Source organism: Hordeum vulgare, chromosome 5H (genome assembly GCF_904849725.1).
Source record: "Hordeum vulgare subsp. vulgare chromosome 5H, MorexV3_pseudomolecules_assembly, whole genome shotgun sequence".
In the NCBI taxonomy this organism is placed as follows: Eukaryota; Viridiplantae; Streptophyta; class Magnoliopsida; order Poales; family Poaceae; genus Hordeum; species Hordeum vulgare.
In genome coordinates this window covers 243,904,945-243,932,097 of record NC_058522.1, presented here as the reverse complement: position 1 = coordinate 243,932,097, position 27,153 = coordinate 243,904,945, and the positions used below count along the sequence as shown (strand labels likewise).

The 27,153-nt window shown below is 48.9% G+C and overlaps 1 protein-coding gene across 1 annotated transcript in view; it reads left to right on the top strand.

The window, feature by feature from the left end:
- The first annotated feature begins 4,748 nt into the window (after positions 1-4,748).
- The window catches only part of LOC123399756 (dynamin-like protein ARC5), a 58,694-nt gene continuing 36,289 nt past the window's right edge, over positions 4,749-27,153 (top strand). Inside the window, exons 1-3 of the mRNA XM_045094138.1 lie at positions 4,749-5,181; positions 17,306-17,470; positions 17,614-17,736. Of these exons, the coding sequence (XP_044950073.1) occupies positions 4,807-5,181; positions 17,306-17,470; positions 17,614-17,736 (663 nt within the window). The 5' untranslated portion in view covers positions 4,749-4,806. The remainder of the gene's footprint in view (positions 5,182-17,305; positions 17,471-17,613; positions 17,737-27,153) is intronic.

Below are 27,153 nucleotides of genomic sequence, written 5' to 3'. Positions count from 1 at the left end.
ATAAATATGCAAAGACATGCATATTTATAAATGTCGCCCTTTCGAACGGGAGACGCATACTGGTCACGCATACTCATGATTGAAGAAACCTATAGCTAGCAAGTTTCATCGGCACGAAGACCGGAGCAGAGCAAATTAAGGGGTAGGAGGAGAAGTCATTTGTGCTCACCAATAAACGCAGGGGCGGAGCTCGTCCAACGCACGTGGAGGTCGTCGAACAACTGCACATTGAAATTCACACGATCAACACAAATATGATGTTTTAACATAATCGGAAAATATGTGACCTAACTCATAATTTACAAAACTATGACCCTGCCGACCTCTAGAAGGCCGAAAAGCACCTTCTCGTTCAACAGTAGGCACAAGAGGTGTCGGGGGTCGGGGCTTAGTGGCGTCGAGGGTCGGTGGTGTCGGGTGTCGGTGGCGTCGGGGGTCGGGGTTAGTTGCGTCGGTGGTCGGGGGTCAGTGTCGCCGGGGGTCGAGGGTCACTCGCGTCGGGGGTTGGGGTCTTTTCGGTCAACAAGAGGCCGAAGAGGTGTCGGGGTCGGGGGTTGGGGGTCAGTGGCGTCGAGGGTCGGGGGTAGGGGTTCGGGGGTCGGGGGTCGAGGGTCAGTGGCGTCGGGGGTCGGGGGTCGATGGTCAGTGGCGTCGGGAGTCGAGGGTCAGTGGCGTTGGGCGTGGGGGTCGAGGGTCAGTGGCGTCGGGAGTCGAGGGTCAATGGCGTCGGGCGTCGGGCGTCGGGGGCTAGTGGCGTCGAGGGTCGGGAGTCGGGTGTTAGTGGCGTCGGGCGTCGGGCGTCGGGGGTCGGGGGTTAGTGGTGTCGGGAGTCGGGGGTCGGGAGCCGGGTGTCAGTGGCGTCGGGGGTCGGGGGTCGAGGGTTGGGGGTTGGTGGCGTCGGGGGTCGTGGGCCGGGGGTCTGGGGTCGGGGTCCTCTTCTTTCTTCTTATCCTCTCTCCTCTTTTGCTTCTTCTTCTTCTTCTTCTTGATCGTCTTCCTATTTTTTTTCTCCTCCTCCTCTTCTTCTTCTTCTTCTTCTTTCTTTTCTCTTTCTCCTCCTCTCGTCTTTCTTCTTCTTCTTCTTCTTCTTCTTCTTCTTCTTCTTCCTCTTCTTCTTCTTCTTCTTCTTCTTTTTTCTTCTAGTTTATTATTCTCTTATTTTCTTCTAAGTTTTTTTTCTATCCACTTTTTCTACCTAATAAACTAACTATGTAATTTGATAGTCATTAACAAGTCAAAACCCTATCATAGAGATCCTACTATTAAGGATTGTAGAAAATCTGAGAAAGAGAGAGAGGACTGACCTGAACCAAGGAAGAGGCGATCACCACTGTCGCAATTGAGGAGGCGAGGAGGGGGTCTGGCCGGCGATGGGAGGGCGAGGGCGAGGGCGAGGGAGGCGGCGAGGGAGGACGACGAGGAGGGCGAGGGCACGGGCGCGAGCTGAGGGTGGACGGCGAGGGAGGCCGAGGGCACGGGCGCGGGCGGAGGGAGGACGGCGAGGAGGGCGAGGGCGCGAGCAGAGGGAGGACGGCGAGGAGGGAAAGGGCGAGGGCGCGGGCGGAGGGAGGATAGCGAGGAGGGCGAGGGAGAGGGCGCGGGCGCGGGCGAAGGGGGGACGGCGTGGGAGGCGGCGCTCGCAGAGAGAGGGGGTGAGAGAGACACATAGAGGGGGCGAGGGCGATGGTTGGATCTGTCGAAAAGATGGGGACGTGGGGTGGGGGAGACGGCCGTTAGGGGCCCCCTCTCTTTGCCGTCCGCCCCCCGACGACAAAGAGGTGTAAGGCAGATGGCAAAGAGAGCGGCCGTTATGGGGTGGGAGGGGGTGTGTGGTGGGCCGCCCCGTGCTCTTTGCCGTCTGCCCTCCTGCTCTTTGCCGTGCACCAGTAGACGACAAAGGAAGAGCACACTCTGATTTTTTCTCTCTTTTTGGCGCCTTTTTGCGCTCTTTTTCCCAGAAAATCACTATAATGACGAGTGTCTCAAAACTCTTCCGAAGGTCTAAAAAGAGGATATGCATAATTTTTTTGACTATTTTTTTTGTGGACGTCCGGAGCAAAAATGGAAACTACCCATTTTTTCTATAAAACCGACTATCTCAAAACCCTCTACTACACCTAAAAATAGGATAGCCATTTTTTTGACCGTGCGTTTTTTGAATTTTTTGGGCGAGAATGGAGGGTGTCTACCGGACTCTTTTTTATATCACCCTCGTCTATGAACAAAGATCAATTGATGAAATCCGAAACCTACTCAGCCTAGGAAACATGAATCTGACAACAGATGGATCTTGAAAAGAAATCTAATAGGTGATGGACTCGGAGTGGTGGCATATGGCACAAGTGATGATGGTGGCGTGGTGGTGGTATAAGGTAGCATTGATGACTCTCGCGTGGTGATGGAGGAAGGCAACAATGAAGATGGTGTGGCGGCGGCGTGACAACTTGTGGACATAACTCGAAACTCGAAAAGACTAGATGCTAAGACCAGCAACTCGACACGATGATGCAACCACAAATTAAATAAAGCAAAACATTGAACAAAAAATTGCAAAAGGATCAGATTGATTCGGATAAGATGAACTAACCCTAATTTTTTTGTGTCTTTTTTCGTGGACTATAGGTATGAAGAACATATGCGATCTAAACTATGGAAATCTAGGAAAATCTCAACGAGCAACCTGGAAATCTGATACCACTTGATAGAGGCGAAGTTGTCACTGTCTTTCGATGAGATGGTGGTTATCGTTTTCGGTGGAGTAGACTTTGATGATCTGACTACGAACGTGTGAGGACATCGTGCCTTAGCAATCGCTAAACCAACTCCAAGAGGTTATTGACCACGCCGGAGCACGATCAACCTGACCACGAGGGTGTGTTTCCTACACGCAAATGAAGAACAAGTAAGAAACTAAAATTGTGATCTGGATATTGCGAATATAAGAGGAAATCTTTACTGATGAAAGTGGGGTTCTATGATGTCTTGGTCTGGTCGTAGAACACAAACGAAGAACATGTAGTTGCAGCTACGACGAACTTGTAATCTAAAAAAACCAAGTCTAAACGGTGCCCTAAGGGCTGTATATATGAGGAATAGAGAGGGATCTTCGTGACCCCTTGGAGGAGGGGTTCGAAAACGACCCTAACTCAGTTTCCCCATGCATACAGACTCTAAAAACAACCTATAATGTAATATTTCAAAATTACATGGGCCTGGCCCAGAAATAAGGTGACACATCATCTATAATAACCTATGGACGAATTTTATAAAGTGTGTATATTTTGTTCAAACCTTCACGCTCTCCTTATGGCGGCTTCAAAGTCCGAAAATCACCACTAGAAGCTCAATTATTCTTTCCCGCATGCGCACCTTCCCCTCCATGCTTGATCCCCCTCCAATGGCCATCATTCTTGTCCATGTTAGGTCCTTCATTCATAAGTAAAACAAAAGTACCTAATTTAGACATCATCATATGTTCATGAACATTAGAAGGATTTCCAAGAAACGAAAGTACCTGGTAATTCAATTGGCGTGCGCGAGCTCTAGTACCAATATGTATAGCATCAGGGGTTGTGGGTGCAACAATGATATTGATGTCCTCATCAAAGGGAGTATATATATTGAAAAAGGGAAACATTTCCTGCCACACGACGGGCTAAGAATTAGGCCGCCCGGCTCGTCACATGCATGCATGCATGCGGTGGAAGCAAATCAATAGGAAAACACGTCATGTGGTTCTCGTGGGCCCAAACCTTATCCCTTCCTCCCACCATCCGTCTTCCTCCTCATGTTTTCTCTCTCGTCGTTGCTTTCCCCCCACCTACCACGGGAGTGCTCCTTCATTGCCACAGCTTGTGTTCATTCTCCATCATGCCGACGAGCAGAACGACCGCCACCAACCGGCGTTGTAAAGAAGCCTCCGCACTTTGATTGGGAACAACACGATGACAAAAAAAGCTTGAACCATTGGATGCTTGCGCTACAATCGATGGCCGGATTTGCTGGAAGCGACGGAGGCGAGATGCTAGAATCATTTGACGTTGTAGCTGCAACCGTGGTTTACAAATGCTGGAACAGACTAACTGCACACCTCGAACCATGACCGCAAGACATTACGTCGGGCAATTGTGTTTTGCTACGACCAACGCCGAGCAAAGTTGCAACCATCATCGAAAAAAGATGGAACCGACAATAGACATAATTGCAACCAACGTCCATAAAAGCGGCAATGACGGTGACGAAGGACGAGCCGAGTGCTACAACCGGCAATGGCGTTTGCTATGTCCGACATCGACAAACAGTGCAACCAGTCAAAGTAGCAATGACGTTTGCTATGACAGATGTAGGCGACTATATCAGTGGTTTTGCAAGCAACTATGACAGTGCTACATCCGCTGTCGACGGGTGCCGCAACCGACATAGGAGTGCCCCAACAATGAAGCTCGACGAATAAGGCCATGACGACACCCCTCGCGCAGGAGTTCGACGACCCCATGGCCATGGCAACGGGGGGCGATGCTACCACGGAGGTGTTTGGACGACGTCATGGGTGAGATGAGGGAAGGGAAGTTGCTACCTGAGCACGTACTGCCACACGGAAAAGGTTGTGCTAGCAAAGAACGAATGGAGCAGGAGAGATCTAACGGTGCACAGGCCCCAATCGTATGACCGTCATGAGCCTGGTCAAAATTTCGGCCGGCCACAGTTGTCTATTACTCGCCTTTGGAAAATAAAAACACAGAAAGGATAACGCACAAACCCCCTCGCCATTCCCCCAACAAAACCCCCAGAAAACCATTCTGATAAATGGCAACGCCGCGGCCGGAGCTGCTCTCGCCGGATGAGGATGAGGAGGTGAGCGCGCGGGGGCGTCTCTATGAGGCGTACAGCGAGCTGCAGGGCCTGGCGACCGAGCTGGGTGGCGCAGCGGTGCCGGCACCAGCGGTGGTGGTGGTCGGCCACCAGACGGACGGGAAGAGCGCGCTGGTCGAGGCGCTCATGGGGTTCCAATTCAACCACGTCGGTGGCGGCACCAAGACCCGTCGACCCATCGCGCTCCATCTCCGCTTCAACCCGCGATGCCACTCCCCCAACTGCCGACTCCTCGCCGGCTCGGGCGAGGGGGACGCAGAGGACGACGCCGGGGCTGCTGACCGCGCAATGCCGCTCGCCGACATCCAGGTAAGTTTAGATGCCCACTGGTGGTTGTTGATATGCCGGTGTCATTTTTCTACCTATTGTGGTGTCGTCTTTGTAACGCACCGTACATGTTTGTGCTATTGCTTGGAAGATTCTATTAATGACCTAAATAACCCCTCTTCGAAAAATAAATAAATAAATCAAGGGTCTTAATATTCATCATACGTGTGATATATTAAACACCACCGGCACACCATGTGTGGTATACAGCCCACACGAACCGCAAAATCTACCCACACATACTCACGCATCAACTTTAGTTACCTGGAGAATGGCAACTTTAGATACCCGGGGATGACAACTTTAGTTACCGGGATGGCAACCATAGTTGTGAAGTATGTCAACTTTTTTTATTTTGGTTAACTATAGTTGCCATGTCTAATTAACGATAATTGTCGCGTGTAATCAAACCATAGTTGCCATATGTGGTTAACTACTTGCCACATGTGGTCAAGCAATAGTTGTCATGTGTGATTAACTAGTTGCCACGTGAGGTCCAACCATAATTGCCATGTATGATTAACCATAGTTGCCATGTGTAATTACCTAGTTGCCACATACGCGCAACTGTAGTTGCCATCTAGCACCCTACAACCGTCGTGTGGGAGAAGAGCAGTTCACCCACACGCGCACGGACTGGGTGGTGACTGTGTGGGCGAGAACTGGTTCGCCCACATGGCGCAGCTGGCAACCGCGCCCTGTGGGTCATGTGGGCGAGCGCTCTAACACACACACAACACGCTATGCCTACGTGGCACTGAAATTCGTCGTGTGGGCGAGCGCTCTAACACCCACACAACACGCATGCCTACGTGTCACTGAAATTCCAAGAAATTCTTTCAAGATTCGTACAAAACGTAATAGACGGAGAACAATGCGTGTGGGCGAAGTACAGATATACCACACGTGTGGGTGAAGTACAGATATACCACACGTGTGGGCGTTATCATTTGGATAAATCAAATATCTAAGTATCGGTAAAAGGTTACTGAATGGTCATCCCACATTTTAGCTTTTTATAAGGAAGTAATCTTGTGTAAACCCTTGACTTCCTGAATATTCAGAGACATTTGTACAGATGTTTTCCCATAAAATAAGCACACAATTCGTTTTTCCTGTATACATAAAGAAAAAGGATTTTACCAGTGTCATATGCTTGTACTTGCCATATGCTTCACAGTGATGCTGTCATTGTTGATCTTCTAATCCATGATATATTCAGAATGATGAGAATTATTAAATGGTAAATGAACATCTTGATTGCTGTATTCGTATATCTTGTATGTTATCATGGTCCAAATTACCATTGAATTTCCCCTTTGGTCTTTCACCAGAGATGCCTTTAATGTATGCCATCTAAAGTTGTGTAAAAGGATGTTATGTTTAAATGGCTCTAGGCGTGGTGGCGATGTATGTCTTTGCTGCTTTGGAGGGGTTGAGCCTCCTTCACCCCCACCCCACTCTACGGATGAAGTTCTTTGGGTGGTTGGTAGTCTGCGCGCGCATCCAAACCCATGCTGACCTGCTCAAGAAGGAAATCCTCACTGCTGATGGGGTGTGTTGCCCAATCTGCGGCCATGCCCAGGAAGATGCAAACCACATCATGTTTGAGTGCGAGTTTGCAATGAACTTCTGGCGGCGCGTCGGAGGTCGTTTTCCTCCATCTCCAAATGTCAAGCTGCTGCACATGTGCGACCCCCCGGCGGTCATCCAGCCCAAGATGTCTGCTGCTTTCCTTCTGCTCTGCTTCTGGAACCTACGAAAGAACCGAAATGCCTTTGCGTTCCAGGAGCAACAGCCGAGCTTGGACCGCCTCCTGCAAATGTGCCGCAAGATGCCGTACTTACGAAGGAGAAAACCCTGCGCAAGTTTCGCCCCCCCCCTCCCCCCCCGTTTGACCATTTAAAGAAAAGGCAAACCAAGAACTGTTAATAATCATAGCGGGTTAGCTACCTTTACCTGGTAAAAGGCCTTGCAAAAAGGCATAACACCCTTATTTAGGGTGTGTTTGGTTTCAGTCATCTGCGTTTGGTATGCAAGTGGAACAATAACCAACTGGTTCTCACCAAAGGAATATTTGGCCCATATCCGGAACGCGCCGATACCTCCAAATCGGAGGAATCACGCGGAACCGGTCTGGGTCTCACTCCTCTCACTCCCGAGAAATCATCTTGCGTCGCCTCTTCGTTGTCCCTCCCTGTGTTGATCTGAAGAGGAGCAGGTGCGGCGGCCGAGCCACTGGAGGGCGATGGTATTGTTAGGAATATGCAACTTGTATACCCATGAGGCCATAGGCCGATATATATACATGTACGAGTGTGGAACATATGCAGGAAACCCCTTATACAACGGGATAAATACAAACGGCACATGACTTATATTATAACTCTAACACCCCCCCTCAAACTCATGGTGGATGAACAACACCGAGTTTGGAGAGATAAAAGCCATGCTGTGCTCTAGTCTGGGCCTTCGTCAGGAAATCCGCCAACTGTAACTCGGAAGGCACATATTGAAGAGCAATAAGCTGATCCTACACACCAGCGCGCACATAGAAAGCATCAACACCAATATGCTTGGTGAGCTCATGCTTCACAGGATCGCACGTAATGCTAATAGCACCTGTACTGTCAGATAAGAGAAGAGTCGGTGTAGTGACAGAAACACCAAAACCCTGAAGTAACCATCGTAACAAGTCACCTCTGCCGTCAAAAGAGCCATTGCTTGCAACTCAGCCTCTGCACTCGAACGGGAAACTGCAATCTGTTTCTTCGTCTTCCAGGCAATGAGAGAACCACCAAGAAAAACACAGCAAGCAGAAAGTGAACGACGATCTGAAGGATCACTAGCCCACGTAGCATCCGAATAGGCCTGAAGCTGTAAAGAACTGGAGCGAGGAAAGAATAGACGGTGAGAGATCGTGCCCCGAAGATATCGGAGAACACGAAGGAGATGACTATAGTGAACCGATGTGGGAGCGGAGACGAACTGACTCAGAATATGAACCAGATAAGAGATATCCGGACGAGTGACAGCTAGATAGACAAGACTGCCAACAAGATGACGATAACGCGTCGAGTCAGGCAGGGGATCACCATCAGTAGCACGGAGGTGAACATTGAGCTCCATAGGAGTCTCAACAATGCGCTCGTCAGTAAGAGCAACACGAGCAAGAAGATTCTGGATATACTTTTCCTGGGATATAAAAAAGCTATCAGAGGTAGAAGAGACTTCAATCCCAAGAAAGTAGCGAAGAGGTCCAAGAGCAGACATAAGAAACTGCTCACTAAGACGGGCCTTTGCAAAGGCAATATAGTCGGGGTCATCCCTAGTGATGATCATGTCATCAACATAGAGAAGAAGAAGAGTCCGACCACGAGGAGAAAGGTGAATAGATAATGCTGGATCATGAGCACTTGCTGAAAAACCAGCGGCAGTCACCACAGAGGCAAAACGCTCAAACCAGGCATGGGGGGCTTGCTTATGGCCATAGAGAGAGCGACGAAGACGACATACCATGTCATCAGGAACAGAATACCCAGGTGGTGGCTGCATGTACACCTCCTCACGCAACTCACCATTAAGAAAGGCATTCTTAACATCAAGCTGAGATATAGACCAGTGGGGTGCAGAGGCCACGACAAGTAGTGTACGAACAGTGGTCATATAGGCCACAGGAGCAAAAGTCTCGTCATAATCACGACCATGCTCCTGCTGAAAACCACGAGCCACAAGACGAGCTTTGTGACGCTCAAGAGAACCATCGGAGCGAGTCTTAACCTTGTAGACCCACTTACAAGTGATGGGACGGACTCCGGGAGGAAGGGAAACAAGATCCCATGTACCGGTGCGTTCAAGAGCAACAATCTCCTCTGCCATCGCAAACTGCCATTCAGGATGAACAACAGCATAACGATAAGAAGTCGGTTCAAGAACAGCAGTACCAGCGGTGGGAAATCCAAAGTGATCAACAGGCGGACGAGGACGAGAACGCAAGCCATAAGTAGGCTGAGACGAGGATGACGACACATCCACAGGACGTGAACGACGAGTGTAACACTGAGGAAAAGATGGAACAATGGATGGAGGAATCGCCAAGTTAGAATCGGGGGGTGGTGACGAAGAAGTCACCGGAGATGAAGGTATATAATCCGGTGACATGCTAGGCGAGGAGACCATGGAAGATGGTGGCGGCAAATCAACTAGAGGTGGAGAAGCAGAGGGAGCGGAACGAATAGGCAAAGGCTCGATGGGGTGATAGGTGAGTCAGGAAAAGTGAAGAAAGAGATATCCTCCACTGAAAAGGTCGAGGAAGATGGGCGTGGGTAGAAGGGACGAGACTCATCAAAAGTCACGTCTCGAGAGATACACATCCGATGACCGATAGGATCCCAACAACGACAGCCCTTATGCTCATCACTGTAGCCTAAGAAGACACACTCAATAGACTGAGCAGTTAGTTTGGTGCGTTCGCGAGGGGCAAGAAGAACATAATAAACACAACCAAACAAGCGAAGCATCGAATAATCACGAGAACGATCAAAAAGACGCTCGAAAGGAACACCACCCTGTAGAGCAGCGGAAGGTTGTAGATTGATGAGATAGGTGGAGGTGGAGACAACCTCAACCCAAAAGTGAGGCGGAAGAGAGGCGACTATCATCATTGCACGAGCCGTCTCAAGAAGGTGACGATGCTTGCGCTCAGCCACACCATTCTGAGCATGAGCACCAGTACAAGAGAACTGAGCAAGTCTACCCTGCTCAGCGAGAAATCCACGCAACATCTTGGAGATATACTCTTCAGCAGAGTCAGCACGGAACACACGAATAGGCGTAGAGAACTGAATGTGAACCATGGCAGCAAAACGCTTATAGATAGATAATACCTCACTATGAGAAGACATAAAATAGATCCACGTGTATCGAGAGAAATCATCTATAAAGATAATATAGTAGCGATGGCCTCCCTTCGAGGCAAAGGGAGCTGGACCCCAAACATCCGAGTGAACAAGGTCAAAAGGACGCTGAGACACAGTCTCGCTATGAGGATAAGGTAACTGAACCTGTTTACGAAGCCGACAGCCCTGACAGTCTAAAGACACACCACCGGAGACGAATCCAAGAAGACCACGTCGAACTAAGGATGAGAGACGGGAGCCACATAAATGACCCAGACGATGATGCCATTGTTGAAAAGAGCTGGTAGACAAGGCAACAAAGGAGGTGAGACTGGTTGCGGTGGCAGCGGATGGAAGGTGAAGCCAGTCAAGCTCCCAGAGACCCTGAGAGTCACGACGCCGGGGGCCAGCACCAAGAAGAGCACCAATGTGACAGTCCAACACTGAACATGAGTCAAAGTCAAGAATGACCCGACAACCAGAGTCAACAATCTGGCCACCAGAAAGGAGCTGCATGGTAAGCCAGGGAACATGAGCAACATCGGGAACATGAAAAGATGAAGTGCTAAGAGTGCCTCGGCCAGTAACCGGGAGAGAAGTACCATCAGCAGTAAGAACATGAACAGGAGAATCAAGAGGTCGAGTAGATGACAGAGTGGATGGATCATGAGTCATATGAAAAGATGCTCCAGTATCAAGAACCCACGGAGATGTACCTGCGTGTGAAAAGACCTCGATGACGCCTAGAGGGGGGGGGGTGAATAGGCTATTTAAAAACTTCTTCGGATTTGGCTTGAACCTAATGCGGAAATAAACTAGGAGGGTACTTGTCAAGCACAAATCCTAAATGCACTAGGCACTGCAACGTGTATCAACAACACGATCTACCAAGATGGACACAATACAGTTACTAACAATCACAAGTAAGTTACACAAACTTACTTGAGCTATATCACATGACAAGTAGGTGAACGACACAAGATACTTGATCACACTATATCACACAATATATCAAAAGCTGCAAGTGTGAACGTGTGGATATAGAGGGTATGCTTGAATGATTAATCTTGTACAAGAAATAGCCAACACAATATAATGAGCACAACCAATATGCAATGTATGTATGCTCAAATAACACAAGTAAACCACACGTAAGGAGTTAGGGTTAAGGATAACCAAGGTCACTGAGACGAAGATGTATCCCGATGTTCACTTCCTTGGAGGGAAGCTAGTCACCGTTAGAGAGGTGGATGTTACCACGAAGGCACACCAACGCCACGAAGGCTCACCCTATTCTCCCTTTGAGACAACACCACGAAGGCGTTTCTCAACCACTAGTGGTAAGCCTTTGAGGTGGCTTCTAAACCCTCACAAACTTTTCCGGGGGAAATCACACGGATTGATTCCTCTCCGAAGAACTCCTACCGCCTAGGAGTCTCCAACCTCCAAGAGTAACAAGATCACGGGGAATGCTCAAAACTTGCTCAAATCACAAATAGCTTGGGTTGAGAGAAGGAGAGGGAGACGATCTATCTTTTGATTGGAACAACTCTCAAAGGGGCTCACAAATGCTCTTGGGATCTAAGATTTGGAGTGAGCGAATGTGTGTGAGGTGGAAATGTGTTCTTATGAGGATAAGGCTGTGTTGGGCAACCCTCTCACGAAGTGGGAGGGGGGTATTTATAGTGGGGAGAGAAAAAGAGCCGTTGGGGACACTTTAAGTCACATAGGGTCCGGACGTCCGACAGTTGTCGGAAGTCCGGGCGTCCGACAGGGGTCGGTCGTCCGAGGCCTGTAGATACGACTGAAACTATTTTGAATTAAACAGCGACCGGACGTCCGACAGGGGTCGGTCGTCCGAGGCCTGTAGATACGACTGAACCTATGTTGAATTTATCAGCCACCGGACGTCCGGAGAGGACCGGAAATCCGAGTTATACAACTCAACTTCTACTGGTGGTAGGTTCCGGATTTTCGACGGGTGTCGGACGTCCGGCGCTCGGACGTCCGGAGGGAGCCGGATTTCCGAGATATAGAACTCAACTTCTACTGGTGCAGGCTTCCGGATTTCCGGGACTTGGCCGGACATCCGGGCCTCGGACGTCCGGAGGGAGCCGGAAGTCCGAGTTATATGTCTCTGATTTCTCTGGTATAGGATTCCGGATTTCCGAACTAGTCGGTCATCCGGTCCTCGGACGTCCGGAGAAAGCCGGATGTCCGAGGCACTGGTTCTGTTTTCAGATAACAACAAAACAGTGGAGATGTGGACTGAGCAGAAAGTGATGATGTAGTTTGAGCAAGTTCATCGCAAAACCTGTGATCCCCTCTTAATAGTGCGGGATCCCTAAGGACTCAAGAATCATAAAAGAGTACTGATGATCCATACTTGAGTGTATACTTTTATTCGCTGATCATCACTCCGCACCACTAACGTCAAAGGAAACTGATACCTTTGAGTTAGCCCTTTCACCTGAGCTTGATGTTGTTGTTCCTTCTTGGCTCAAGTTGAAAGCAAGACATGATGAAGTCTTCAAGTAGCTTTCCCATACATAATGCGGAAAGCCTAGCTTATGTATTTATCTTCATTTGTCCACCATGTGAACATCTACAAGAACCAAGCATGTAGTGCTCAAGAATGCTTATCTTGATCTTGTCCTTGTTAGCACATGAGATTGTCCTTATCAACACATGATCATTGACAATAGTTTCAATGATATATTCGTGCTGATCCACTTGAACTTGCACACCACAATCTTGATGACGATCACCACTTGACGTCATCCTTCATGGGTTGTATGAGATCTTCCTTTTGACGCAAGCCCAATGGAAACACACCTAACCCCCACCTAGGAGTCTCACAAAGACCATGGGTTAGTACACAAACACGTAATGGACAATGCTTACCATACCATGGGATCACTTGATCCTCTCGGTACATCTTATACGCTTTGTGTGTTGATCATCTTGATTTACTCTTAGTCTGAGATCTTGATCAACCTAGTGTTTCTATGACCATTCTTTGGATAATACCTTGAATAACATCTTGGTCAACATATAAACTCCTTGAACCCAACAGATGGACTTCAAGAAGTGCCTATGGACAAATCCTATAAATATAACTTAAGGCAACCATTAGTCCATAGGAATTGTCATCAATTACCAAAACCACATATGGAGATATATGCTCTAACAGCGTGTGTAGAAGGTGGTCTCACAATGCCAGAAGAGTCCGTACCAGAACCAACAGAACCTGTCGATGAAGAAACAAAAGATGGAGCTAGCAGACATCGAAATCGTCCAATCTCCTGCTCAGTCAGGGGCGCAACTGAAGATGTCGATGTAGACACACCCGACAATGGAGAGTCGGAGGCAAGCAGCAGGGCGCGGAGTCGCGCAATCTCGTCCTCGGTGAAGTACACAACTGACGTTGGCGACGTAATGGCACGAGGAGAGAAGCGACCACCACCACCTGTGGAAGCCGCTAAATATGGCGGTGTAGCATGTCCAGTGTCGTCGGCAAAGACTGGTGGAGAAGACGAGGCCGTGTGCAGACAAGCACGAAGCGCCAAGGGAAGACGCGTGGATGAAGAGCAGTCCATGGAGTCATAGGCACCAGGACAACCGGTGAAAGTCGCGAGAGGTGTCGGGGAAGAGCGACATGCACCGATGAAAGTCGCGAGAGGAGTCAGTGTAGAGCGACAATCACGATATGTAGAGCTCGCAGGAGCAACAGAAGAACTACCAGCACAGCCGTCAGGAGTCACGGGAAGCAAGGGACTGCAACGTTGCGTGCTGGTGTAGACCATTTTTTTTTGGAGGTCAACGACCAGGGAAGACCAGATCCAATCGGGAGTGCTCAAACCAGGCGTAGCACGGGAGCGTTGATTTGGAGAACAACCAGGGGAGAACCCTGATCCGATCTGGAGGAGCAGTGGTATGCTCCGGCGGCCGGAGTGGAGGGTGGCCGGAGTAGGGCAGCACGACAGCGGCGGCGACAGAGGATCTACGGGATGGCGCGTGTTAGGAAGTATTAGTATTAGTCTAGGAGTCCTTATTAGTCTATGTTTACTTTCCTTGCACCTCAAGTCATGTGTAGTATATATATGCCCCTTGGGCCTTCAATAAAGATAAGTTGCTTTCCTAACATGGTATTAGAGCCTTAGGTTATTTTTTCGCACACGCAACTCGTGTAGATCCAATTTCGCGCCGCCACCAACCTCCTCTCGGCCGAACGCCCTCCCCTGGCGATGCCGCCATCGTCCTCTGGCCGTCTCGCGCTGCTCTCCCTCCCCCTTCACGCGCCCTGCCCAGGTCCTTCCTGGTCAACGCTCTCTCCAGGTCAGGAGATTGGGCCGCCCCAGTCAAGGCTGGCTCCAGATCTTGCGGAGGGAGGCGAGAGGCTTCTTCTTCCTGCTCCCGCTGCAGCTCCTGGATCCAGCCGCTCCAGGTCGCGCCGCCTCATCTCCCGCCGCTCCAGGTCGCGGCGCCGAACGGTGGCCCTGCTCCTGAACTCCCCATCTCCTACCGCTGGACCAGGATTGTCCCGATCCCGATTGGATCCGGATCTCCGCTCGCCAGATCCAAGCTGGTGATGCCCGTAACTTGCGGTCGTGATGACCATCCGCCCATGACGTGCGCTTGCCCAACCATGATCGCCTGCATGACAGGCTGCCGACTCGATCCGCCCAATGGGTCAAATCTCTGGCTGACTGGCTCGACCTGGTTGGCTACTGCGCCGCGTTCACTCCCCCGTGCGCCAGATCAAGATGGCCCGCGTGCGGCTTTTCCTTCAACTACTGCTAGCGGCTGGTTGCGTTTTGCTGCTGCAGGCATGCTGCTCCGTCTACTGTCGCAAGCTGGCCTGACTACGTGCTGCTGCTAGCTGCTTCCTCCTATACTATGTGGTGATGTTCCCTGCTACTACGTGCTGCTGCTAGCTGCTTCCTCCTATCCTATGTGGTGATGTTCCCTGCTACTACGTGGTGCTCATACGTGGTGATGTTCCCTGCTACTAGGTGGTGCTCATGTCCCCGTTGTTCCTAGTTCTTTTAGTTTCTATAATTCCGCCGCGTCCACCAAATCCGTTGATATTTTGTGTTTTCTCATGCCATGCGAGTCCACCATACCTTAGTCCGTCAACCTTTCTTTGGTCCTTTGGTCCTAATCCTTTCTATGCAACTTTTGTGGCCTATTTGCCCTTGTTGTTTTCTATAGGATTTCCTGGACTTCTTTTGCATTGTCGATCTACGTCCATCGTGTCTTATCCGCCGAGCTTCTTTCGCCGACGGTTGTCGTGGACTATGATTTTCCGCGCAATGCTTTATTCTCTTGATGTGTCATCTTCTTTTGACAACCCATCTTCTATTGATACTTATCTTGTACCTTCAAGTGATGCGGTGTCTTCCTCTTGATGTGTCATCTTCTTTTGACAACCCATCTTCTCTTGATACTTATCTTGTATCTTTAAGTGATGCGGTGTCTACCTCTGATGTGCCATCTCTTCGTTATCTCCTTCGGCGACTCGACAAGTTTTGAAGACTCTTCATGCTACGACGACACTCTCAAGACGCGGATTTGGATTATCATTTTTTTAGTATTACACTTCTTCAAATGCAATGCTATTGCATACGCTTTGCATTTGAGGGGGGTGTTAGGAAGTATTAGTATTAGTCTAGGAGTCCTTATTAGTCTATGTTTACTTTCCTTGCACCTCAAGTCATGTGTAGTATATATATGCCCCTTGGGCCTTCAATAAAGATAAGTTGCTTTCCTAACAGCGCGATGGTGATCCGCGATGGAGGAGTCTGCGATCCAATCGGGGCGACGGCTGACGGCGGCGGCGGATCAGCAGCAGGTGCAGGCGACCACGGGATTAGCTTTGATCTGAGACGAGATAGGGGGATCCAGTCCTGGCGGGAGAGATTGAGACCAGGCAGAGCCTCACGGGATTGACTGCGATCTGAAACGAGGCAACGGATCCAGGCCTGACGGGAGAGGAGATCGAGGCCAGGCCGGCGGAAGAGATCGACACCAGGCAGAGCCTCCTGCGTCGACTGGGACGGGAAGAGATCGAGGAGCAGGAGATCGAGGCCGGCGACTTCGATCGGGAAGGAGAGACGGATCAATAGGAGTTGCAGCGTGCATAAAATTGACCTAGCTCTAATACCATGTTAGGAATATGCAACTTGTATTTCCATGAGGCCATAGGCCGATATATATACATGTACAGGTGTGGAACATATGCAGGAAACCCTTTATACAACGGGATAAATACAAAGGGGTATATGACTTATATTATAACTCCAACAGGCATGACCTGCGGGGGCAGCGGCGTTCCTAGGACCCGTTCCCGCGGCGGCGACGGCCTGATCTGCTTGGGTGCGCCGTTGACGGCCTGATCTACTGGTGCGCGGCAGCCTGATCTGCAGGAGGCGGCGTTCCCAGGACCCGTTCCCGCGGCGGCGACGGCCTGATCTGTTTGGGGTCGGCGTCGGCGGTCTGATCTACCGGAGGCGGCGCCAGCGGCCTGATCTGCTGGTGTGCGGCTGCCTGGTGCTGCGGCGACCAAGCCTGCTGGGGCTGCTGTAGCATCTTCTGTGTAAATTGCTTTTTTTGAGTTAGCGATGATATAATATATTCTTTTTTTGCTGGAGGTGCAAGAGCGGTGGCAGATCGTACCTTTCATAAATTATTGGTTCTTATATGTAAATTGCTTCTTTCATCAAAATGGAGGGAGTACATGTTATCATATCAAAATCACCAAATTCGTTTTATTTTGTCTAAACAAAAAAACATCCAAATGTAACCATTCCTTTCCATCTATTGTCTCAATCAAACATAAGAATGGAATCGACCCATTCTAGTGGAATGGAATGTCATGGAACCATGACATTCCATTCCACTTCGTTCCGCAACCAAGCACACCCTTAGAACACTGAATCTATGGGAACTAGTAGGTTGATTTGCATAAAATAAGTGCTGTCTATGCAACAACCTGATAGATGGCGTGACCCAATTGCTATGGTTCTCAAGCAAAGCATGCAGTACCTTTTTCATTGCATTATTAATTTTGTAGGAAACAAGTATATCACTTTGTTGGTATTGTCAACTTGAAACATTGATAAGACTGAACTGTTGTCGGATTACTTGATTCACTGACCCTCTACCACTGCGTGCCAATATTATTTAATAACAATAGCTACTTTCAGGCATATATTGAAGCTGAAAACAAGAGGCTGGAGAATGATCCCTCCCAATTTTCGGCGAAGGAAATTATAATAAGGATAGAATACAAACATTGCCCCAATCTCACCATTATTGACACTCCAGGTCTCATTCTTGCAGCTCCTGGCCGTAAAAACCGAGTTTTGCAGGTACTCTATCGGTTAACACTAATTCCTTGTAGCTTTTTATGTTCCTTTGTTTCAACAGAAACTGCACTTACTGCTAAAGTCTGGACTCTTTGACGTTCTAATATTTGCAAAGTGACCTTTGCTGGTAATCTTGCAACCTGCAGAGTCAGGCTTGTGCTGTTGAGGCCCTTGTTCATGCGAAAATCCAGCATAAAGAAACCATAATTCTGTGCCTTGAAGATTGTAGTGATTGGAGCAATGCAACTACAAGGAGAGTGGTGATGCAGGTTTGTTATTTTAAAACTTTTCTATGGAAAGGTCCTGTCCAACATCCTTGGATGAATCCACACTAGCTGTATCTCATTTTCTTTGAAGAAGGAGCTTATTGCTCCTAGTCTCATTTCCTTGAGCTGATAAGGCAACAATGGCTGGATAATTATGAGGGATAACAAGGAACAATGCTCTGTTATCCAGCAAACTCTACTACCCTACGACCCTAGCATGATAGAAAACTATATGTACTACCACCAGGAAACGTCAAACAGCAGGTACATACTTAAGCTTATTATTACAAACTTGATAAGTGGAGTACCTTCTCTACCCCTCATATGGAAATCTTTCCTACTTATAAAATTTGGATTTGGTGGTGAGTTGAGTTCACTCCTCGACCTCTTCTTCCACTATTACTTATTTGTGGGACCAATCCTTGCAAAAGTTACAAATAAATAAACGTATTTTTTGCTCACATACGAGACTAGCAACCTCCGGGAAGACATAAATAAATAAATTAATAAATGCACTCTCACTCACATGTGGCACATGCCACAAATAAACAAATGCACTTTTACACAAATGTAAGATCAACAAACCTGTAAAAGACATAAATAAACATATACACAAATGAAACTCCAGCTCAAAACTATGCTCTTGAGTCTTGATCTTAGTTCCTCTGCCCAACCCTCTAAATTTTGTATCATAGCATTAGGAGAAGATAACAATATCATGTAGTTTGACGCACGATAGACTTGCGTCCTACCTAATGAGTTCTTACCGGATCACTATCCTCGTGATGTCTCCTACCTAATGCCCATTCTCCTGCATTTCAAAACTCGAAATCGTGTCTGATTTTGAAATCTTTCAATGGTCCTTCCATGTCCGCTTTAGAATCTTCAACACCTCGCGGCGTGCATCTTGCTCACTTTTCAATTGCGAGTCAGCGGTCCTGGGACACTATTATCTTTCGACGATCTCCCTAGTTGGTGGCCGAAACCCTCGTCTTCTCTGTGGCTTCGTAGCAACTCATGGGCAATGTGCTAGGACACCCTACCAAACTAAAAGTTTGGTACTCCCGAACGCCCTGACAGAAACACAGAACGTTCTTAACCATCCTCAAGCCTGAGAACCGTTGGACCCCATCCTTGTCTCTGGCCGAGCACCTCAGAGGCCACCCTGCATCACAGTCCTTGTGAAGACCAACCCAAGAAGACAATGAGCGAGCCATTTGAAAAATTACAGTACTTGGATCCCGTGGGCGAAATCTTCTGAAAACAAGCAGCGTCCCTAGTCTTCCAAACTGATCATACCTAAGAAGCTACCCTTGAAGCAACTAGTTGTCTACTATGAAGTGGAAAGTTCTATGCCCAAGTACATAAAGTGAAAAAGAACTTAGGCACGAGAGTATATCAAAAGCACACCCAATGTCGACCCGAGATCCAAGGTAGAGAAGTCAAGCCGCAGTGCATCGCACAGGAAACCGAGATTTTTACTCAGGCAATAACAACCTGTATCAGAACTTTCCAGCCTTTATTGGATCTGGTCCTGAATACCATATATTAGTGTTCAGACAATATCAGCATGTATCGAACTGTTCCAGCCTGTATTGGAACTTGTTCTGAACACCAATACTCAATCTAATTGAGTCGGGGCATCAACCTGTAGCGAGCCACAACCGGTAAATGAATACATGGTTGGAGTAGAGTGATATAGCTCCCAAACTCTCAGTTTAAATGAGTCACTTCACCCTGGGTTGACTAATTGCTAGCAAGTGTATATCAAAGATTCCAAGACCCTACACACAATGTGCACTTTATAAACATACATGCATTATGCATGCTGTGTGTGTGGAAACAACAAGCAACACAACGTAAACTATGACTCAGAACATATACTATTCAAAGGCTCTAAAGAGCAAACATAGCAGTGCTATTACAAGTAGAGGTCACATGACCCAACACACTACAAGCATCAGTGGAAGCAAATTATTGTCTGATACAGACAAAGTTTAATGAAAGCCTAAGAGGTTGTAAAATAAGATACAACGACCCTTCCAAGGTAACAAACTGCCATTTGGAACCTCCAAGGTCCAAGCTACTCGTCGATATTGATCTCCATGTAGAAGCCACCAATGGATCGATGGCCTCCTCTGCAACAAGTTAATTAAAGGGCTGCGCCAAGGCGACTCCACCTCCCCGCAACTTTTCGTGCTGGCCGTGGACACGCTCGGGAGGCTAATGCAACGCGCCCTTCAGACCGGTGTACTGCAACGACTCCACCCTCGCCGCTCCATCCCGACAATATCCCTCTACGCCGACGACGTGATGCTCTTCTGCCACGCCACGCCAGGGGATGTTGCCGCTGTCCAAGGCATTCTCGCTGTGTTTGGTATGGCTTCCGGCCTCCAGGTGAACTACACCATGAGCTCGGCCACCGTTCTACACGGCGACGACTACAATGCCAAGCTGATCGAGCAACTGGGATGCCCGGCGGTAGACCTGCCTGTCACCTATCTAGGCATCCCGCTCAGGACTCGTCGTCCTTTGGCCGCGCAGCTGCAACCACTTGTTGATTCCGTGGCAGGCCGACTACCAACCTGGAAGGCATGGTTGATGAACAAGGCCGGGCAGCTGGCATTAACTGTGCTCAGCGCAATCCCCGTGCACCAGATGCCCCCACTCGCGCCCCCAAAGAAGACTCTTGAAAGAACTTGAGAAGATTCAGCGAGGATTCCTTTGGGCAGGCCGCGCGGCTGCCAACAGCGGGCATTGTCACGTGAATTGGCGTCGCGTCTGCCGCCCGATCGAATATGGTGGCCTCGGCATTCGTGACCTCGAGCGTACCGGGCTCGCGCTGCGGCTACGTTGGCTTTGGCTCGCCCGAACGGACACCGGCCGCGCTTTGTAGGGCCTGGATCTACAGTTCACTACAGAGGAGCGGGCGTTATTCTACGCCTCCACGACCATGGCCATCGGGGACGGCGTGACTGCCCTCTTTTGGGAAGACCGTTAGTTCAACGGTCAATCCATCCGAGAGTTTGCGCCCATGCTCTACTAGTGCATCCCCAAGCGCCACCGGAAGTCGCGAACTGTGGCGAAAGGCATCGCTGGAAATAGATGGGCGCGTGATATCCACGGCGTCCTCGGCCACCACGAGAGCGGGCAATACCTCAGGCTTTGGCAAGCCGTGCAACGCATTGCGCTCTCTGGCGAACCAGACAAGTTCTACTGGAGGTGGACAACCAACGGAGTGTACTCAGCGCAGTCCTGTTATCAGGCCACCTTCCAGGGGTCGATGATCTGCCAATCCTGGAAACTTACGTGGCAAAGCTGGGCGCCACCAAGAGTGAAATTCTTCCATTGGCTGGCAAGCCAATACCGATGTTGGACCGCTGAGAGACTTGCCCGTCGTGGTCTGCAACATCACCCTCGATGCCTCCTGTGTGACCAAGAACCCGAGACGATCAGGCACTTGCTGCTCACATGCCCCTTCACGAAGCAAACATGGCACATGATCCTCTCTTGGTTGCGCTTGCTGGCTCCGGTGCCTGAGCACGACGCCTCCCTCATGGACTGGTGGCTACGCGCAAAGCTACACCGCCAACGCAACGCAAGGCTTTGCAATCTGTTGCATTACTTGTGCCTTGGATGCTTTGGAAGCATAGAAATGCGTGCGTGTTTGACCATGTAAACCCATCGATTGATGAGCTCGTCGACAAGATCAAAGACGAGGCCAGATGTTGGGCAAAGGCCCGGGCTCAAGGCCTTTGGGTCGTTTGCCAGCATCCTGGGATTTCCATTGATCTCTTTGATAGCTCTGTAACCTAGCCTCCTAGGAGGATGTACCAACACTCTATCTTTCCAATGCAATGAAGCGCAAAGGTCCTTTGCGTTTTCTTGAAAAAAAGTATAGTTGTACTCCGCAAGACTTGCATCAGAAATAGCTATATTCTACATCTGTATCGAGGTAAAGGTAAATGGACTAGTTTGCAGAATGCCAACTTTGACTTGGGAACTACTCTAAGCTATGACTACAAGTAGTTTTGTGTGACAAAGGTAAGAGAGCGCACACGAGCCCGTCATCTAGCTTAATCACCACATCAATACACTACCATGAATCCTCCCTCGACTACCCATGAGGAAGCAATTCAAGGCACTCACACTTATCTTGGCAATTTTAGAGTAATCGTTGAAGTTGTTCTATGATCAAGCTTAGTTCACCAAGTAGTCACATAACTGCAAACACGGATGATTGAATAGATTTAACCCTGTAGGGGTGTACAACTTTGCCCACAAGTGCCAATCGTCTCTTAACACCGTTGATATTAGCACACTTCACGTTGTATGCCGACAAAGGCTTATCGACCATGACTTTCACCTTACACTCAACTCTAGTCCAGGGAGTCACTCCTAAGAGTCGAACCCGTATCGTGAGTCCGGCCTAGTGTCTTCGATACAGACTCAAACATTGCGAGACACGCCCCCCAAGCCCATCATGCCGAGATGGTACTTCACTTGATAAGCCGACCCACATCCTAACAAGATATGCCACACCTTCTCCACGTACGATGCCAAATGGAAAGCCTAAACTAGGTGCGACTCCTGGACCAGTCTGAGGCAAGTTAATAGGTCGAGAGGGGGTCCATTTGCCCTCGTGTGGTGGTACGCTCAGTCTTGGATCAAAGAAGTGAGAACTCGAGTCCTAAGAGGGGCGTAAATGAGACAACCCACCATGTTCTCCAATATGGTCTCTCATCTTCACATTTAGTCATATTCACAGTTATACCCCAATGATATCATGAACATGATCACTACCACATCTGATTCATCGCCCATGATGGATCGAGACTTGCAAAACTCTAAGCATGGCTAAGCACGACATGAAGTAGGGCCGCATTATGAGTATCAAGCGAGTCCTAATCATGCTAGAATCAAGATTAAGCCATGTAAGGTTACAAGGATAGGTCATGCAAAGGATAGGTTTCATCTAGCTATTGAAAAATGAAGGCAGTTGAAATGGTAAACCCTAATGTAGTGGAACAAGGATGTAAGTTTCAGGATTAGGATTTATCAACGTGTTCAAGGGGGTTTGCTTGCCTAGAAGCTCAGTAGATGGATACTGCTCTTCGGTGTCGTTGGAACCTACATCTAATAATGGATCTATTGAGAAGAAGTAAACACCAAAAAGGCAAAGGACGAAAATCAGTACATTGCAATGCCCACTCCACAGAAGCATGTCATGGCATAAAATGGAGCTGAATTGATGTAATGCAGCAGCAAGCAATTTCATTGAAGTGGAAATTATCTATTTATAGTATTTCCTAAACTCCAAATAAATAAAGATAAGAGATTATTCTTGTTTGCCCTAAACATCAATTTTAGGCTGCTCATACATGCATGAACGTGGCATAAACAAACAGTGTGCATTTTTCTGATTTTTTTGATACATTGTACATATTTTTATGAGCTAGGATGGATTTTCTATGAATTTCCAAAGTTTAAAGCATGTTCTGGAAATCATAAAATCATTTCCAAAATACAGTATTCCTAGAAATACTTGTGCCACACTACTTGGCTAGCCGCAGTCGCTGATTAATGGGGCCCGGTCTACGTCAGTTGGGGCCCATGGAAGTTAGGGTTAAATTAACATTAGCTAAGTTAGTGTTAATTAACCAGTAGGGGGCCACCCATCAATGACCGAGCTAACCTTGATTAGACCATAAATCACGGTGTTGTCCTACTAGAAGGCCATGGGGAGGCTGGCCGAGGTTCTGTGTGGTTAGCCTTTACGCATCCAGTGCAACCAACAGGAGGTCTGGGGAAGCCGGAGTCGTTGGGGTCGACGAGCTCCGCAGCGGGTGCGAACACGGGAAGGGACGCGTCCAAGATAACTAAGGGTCCTAAGGGAGCTCCAAGAGCACGTGGCGTGCTCGGTTTGTCTGGGAGTGGACATGCGGTGCAGAGGAGAAGACAGCGATGGATCGCTCCATTCCATTTGTCTTCGCGTGATTACTTTCGCGGGGAGCTAGAGCGCAATGAAGCAAAGCTTGATGACATCATGGCTTGTCTGGGGGAGTCCGTTGGCGTGCGGGCGAAGCACAGCGGCGATGGCTGTGCTCTGGACAGGCTGCGGGGAGGGAGCTAGGGGAACGAAGGTTGACCACCAGCTCCAGGAAACGTCAGAGGAGGTCGAGGGGAAGCTAGGGGCGAGAGGATAAGGACGGGAAAGGCCGCAACTGACGCAGGTGCCCGTCGCGCTGGCTGGAGGTAGAAGACGCCTGTGCCCCTGTGGGCTGGGCTGGGCTCACTTGCACAGTGCTGGCTACAACTACAATGTTCTTTGTCTATTTTGTTGGGGATCCAAAAGAGTACCAAATTTTATGAAACTATTTATGTGACGTCTTTGGACCCTTCCAATCGCATATAAATAATTTCAGGTTTTTTAGGTTTATATTTCTATTTCTAAAAATATAAACCTAACTAAATTAGATTAACGGGGGGCCAGGCCCGCCCATCCTGATGGAGGCCCTACACCAATAGGACTTTGGGAACAGGTTCACGGAGTGGATCACCATCCTCCTCTCCTTGGCAAGCACGCGGGTTTTGATGAACGGGGAGCCAAGCCCGCCCGTTTGGCACCACAAGGGACTCCGACAGGGTGATCTTGTATTACCACAGCTCTTCGTGCTCGCCGTCGACATCCTGGGCAGGCTCATCAAGCGCGCTATTGACACCGGAATCATGGCACAGCTGCACCCGAGGCGTTCGATCCCTACAGTGTCCCTATACGCGGACGACGTGGTGCTATTCTGTCACTGCTCGACCAGCGACATCATCGCCATGCGCGAGGTTTTGGCACCCTTCGGCCGCGCCTCCGGTCTGGTGGTCAACCATGCCAAGAGGTCCGCCTCGCCGCTCCACTGCGACACGGACGAGGCAATAGCCGCATTGGCTAACTTAGGCTGCCCGATCGTCGACCTGCCGATCACCTACCTCGGGATCTCCCTCACCATTGGCCGGCCGACTGCCAGCCAGTTGCAGCCTCTAGTTGATGGGATTGCAGGCCGACTCCCCACCTGGAAGGCCAACCTGATGAACAAAACTGGGCGGCTTGCGCTGGTAGAGTCGGTGCTGAGTGCCATTCCAGTACATCAACTACCCGCCTACACGCCGTCGAAGAAGACGCTCTGTCAAATTGAGAAGATTGAGCGCGGATTCTTGTGGGCCGGTCACACCGCGGCCAACGGTGGTCACTGCCACGTCAATTGGTGCCTCGTTTATCGACCTATATCGCACGGAGGCTCGGGAGTTCAGGATCTGGAGCACGCAGGCCTAGCCCTGTGATTAAGATGGCTATGGTTCTCGCGCACCGACCATAAGCACGCTTGGAGTGGCCTGGACCTCCAATTTTCTGCCGAGGAGCGAGCATTATTCTTCAAGTCCACCACGATGACCATCGGGGACGGAGCTACGACATCTTTCTGGGAAGACCGCTGGATTAACGGGCAGTCCATAAGCGAAATCGCCCCAGCCCTTTACACCTGCGTCCCCAAGTGCCGCCGCAAAATCAGGACCGTCGCAGACGGGCTGCAAGGACATAGCTGGGCTAGAGACATCTGCGGGACCCTGGGCGTACACGAGATCGGTCAGTACCTCCGTGTATGGCTGATGATCGAACACATCACACTTTCAGACGCCCCAGACCAGCTAGTATGGAAGTGGACGGCCTCTGGTTCATACACTGCTAGCTCCTGCTACCTCGCCACGTTGCAAGGCTCCACAACTTGCTTCTCATGGAAGCTCATTTGGAAGAATTGGGTGCCGCCACGAATGAAGTTCTTCCACTGGTTGGCCAGCCAGGACAGGTGTTGGACACTTGGACGACTGACCGCCTGGCTAGACGAGGTCTCCAATAGCAGCCATGATGCCCACTCTGTGACCAAGCCCCCGAGACGGTGCGCCACCTCCTCATGGAATGCCCCTTCGCCAGGCAAACTTGGTACAAAATCCTCTCCTGGCTGCGGATGACCACCATAGGACCAAGTCACGAAGACTACCTCATGGAATGGTGACTACAGGCCAGGCAGAACACGCCGACACTGATGCGTAAAGGCCTTGCCTCCATTGCCCTATTGACACCATGGATGATATGGAAGCAGCGTAATGAATGCATCTTTCACGGCGCCCAGCCCCTGGTTCATGTCCTGGTATCCAAGATCAAGGAAGAGGCCGAGCAGTGGGCAAGAGCCGGCGCACACGGCCTCCGCATCATCATGCCATCCACATGGGATGTGCATTAGTTTCAATGTTTTTCACCTGTACTTGACCTCCTAGGAGGATTGTATCAAAACTCCACCTTTTCAATGCAATGAAATGCAAGTCCTCCGCGTTTTCTCAAAAAAAAAGAAAAAACTAAACTAGATTATGATTTAATTCAAAATCCCCCCCATACATTCCCTATTCAAGCCTTATAAATTTAGGGTGGGGTCCACATGACACATATGGACTCATGCCTAAATCTTAGGGTTTTTGGAAGGGCATTTTGGAACAACGAGCAGTTTTTAGGGTTTAACTCTTTAAATCACGCGGTTCTGAATTCTCCTCATTTTCCAATTAAAGGAAAATTTAAACATGATGACATGCAATGCTCTCTAATGCATCTATTAAATTACCATAGGAGTTGTACAACCAACTACTCCCTCTGTACCGGAATATAGGTCGCTGGAGTAGCTAAAGTAGTTTAGCTACTCCAGCGACCTATATTCCGGTACAGAGGGAGTACATTGCAAGTATACTTAGCTATTGCACATTCAAAACATAATTTGTCTTGTGACTTACTATTCCATGTGAATACAATACATAAACTTAGGTTTATTGTCTAACCTCTTTTTAAAAAGTTATCCTTAGCGAGGATGCTATCTCTAAAACCTAACCATACAAGACTTCACTTATCTCAAGAAGGCATTTAATCTTATTACTACTCCCTCCGTTCCTAAATATAAGTCTTTTAAACGATTTCACTAGGGGTCTACATACGGAGCAAAATGATTGAATCTACACTCTAAAGTATGTCTATATACATCCGTATGTAGTCTATTAGTGAAACCTCTAAAAAGACTTATATTTAGGAAAGGAGGGAGTAGTTCAGAGGCACTTTAATAAACCAAAACTTTCTATGGGGCCATTTAACCTTATTACTAGTTTTTAGCAGAACATAAAAATATTTCACTGCTCTCAAGTAACCACATGCACTTATCGTTACTCTCAGTCTCATGAAGGCAGATTTTACTACACAACTCCTGAAGCTTTTGCCAAGTTCCAACTCTTTTACTGGGCAGCTATGTTAAATATAAAAAATGCACTGACTGTTCCATATTCTAATCTTCAACCAGACAATTCAGTTAATATAATCCTTCATTAAGTGAGGAGGTG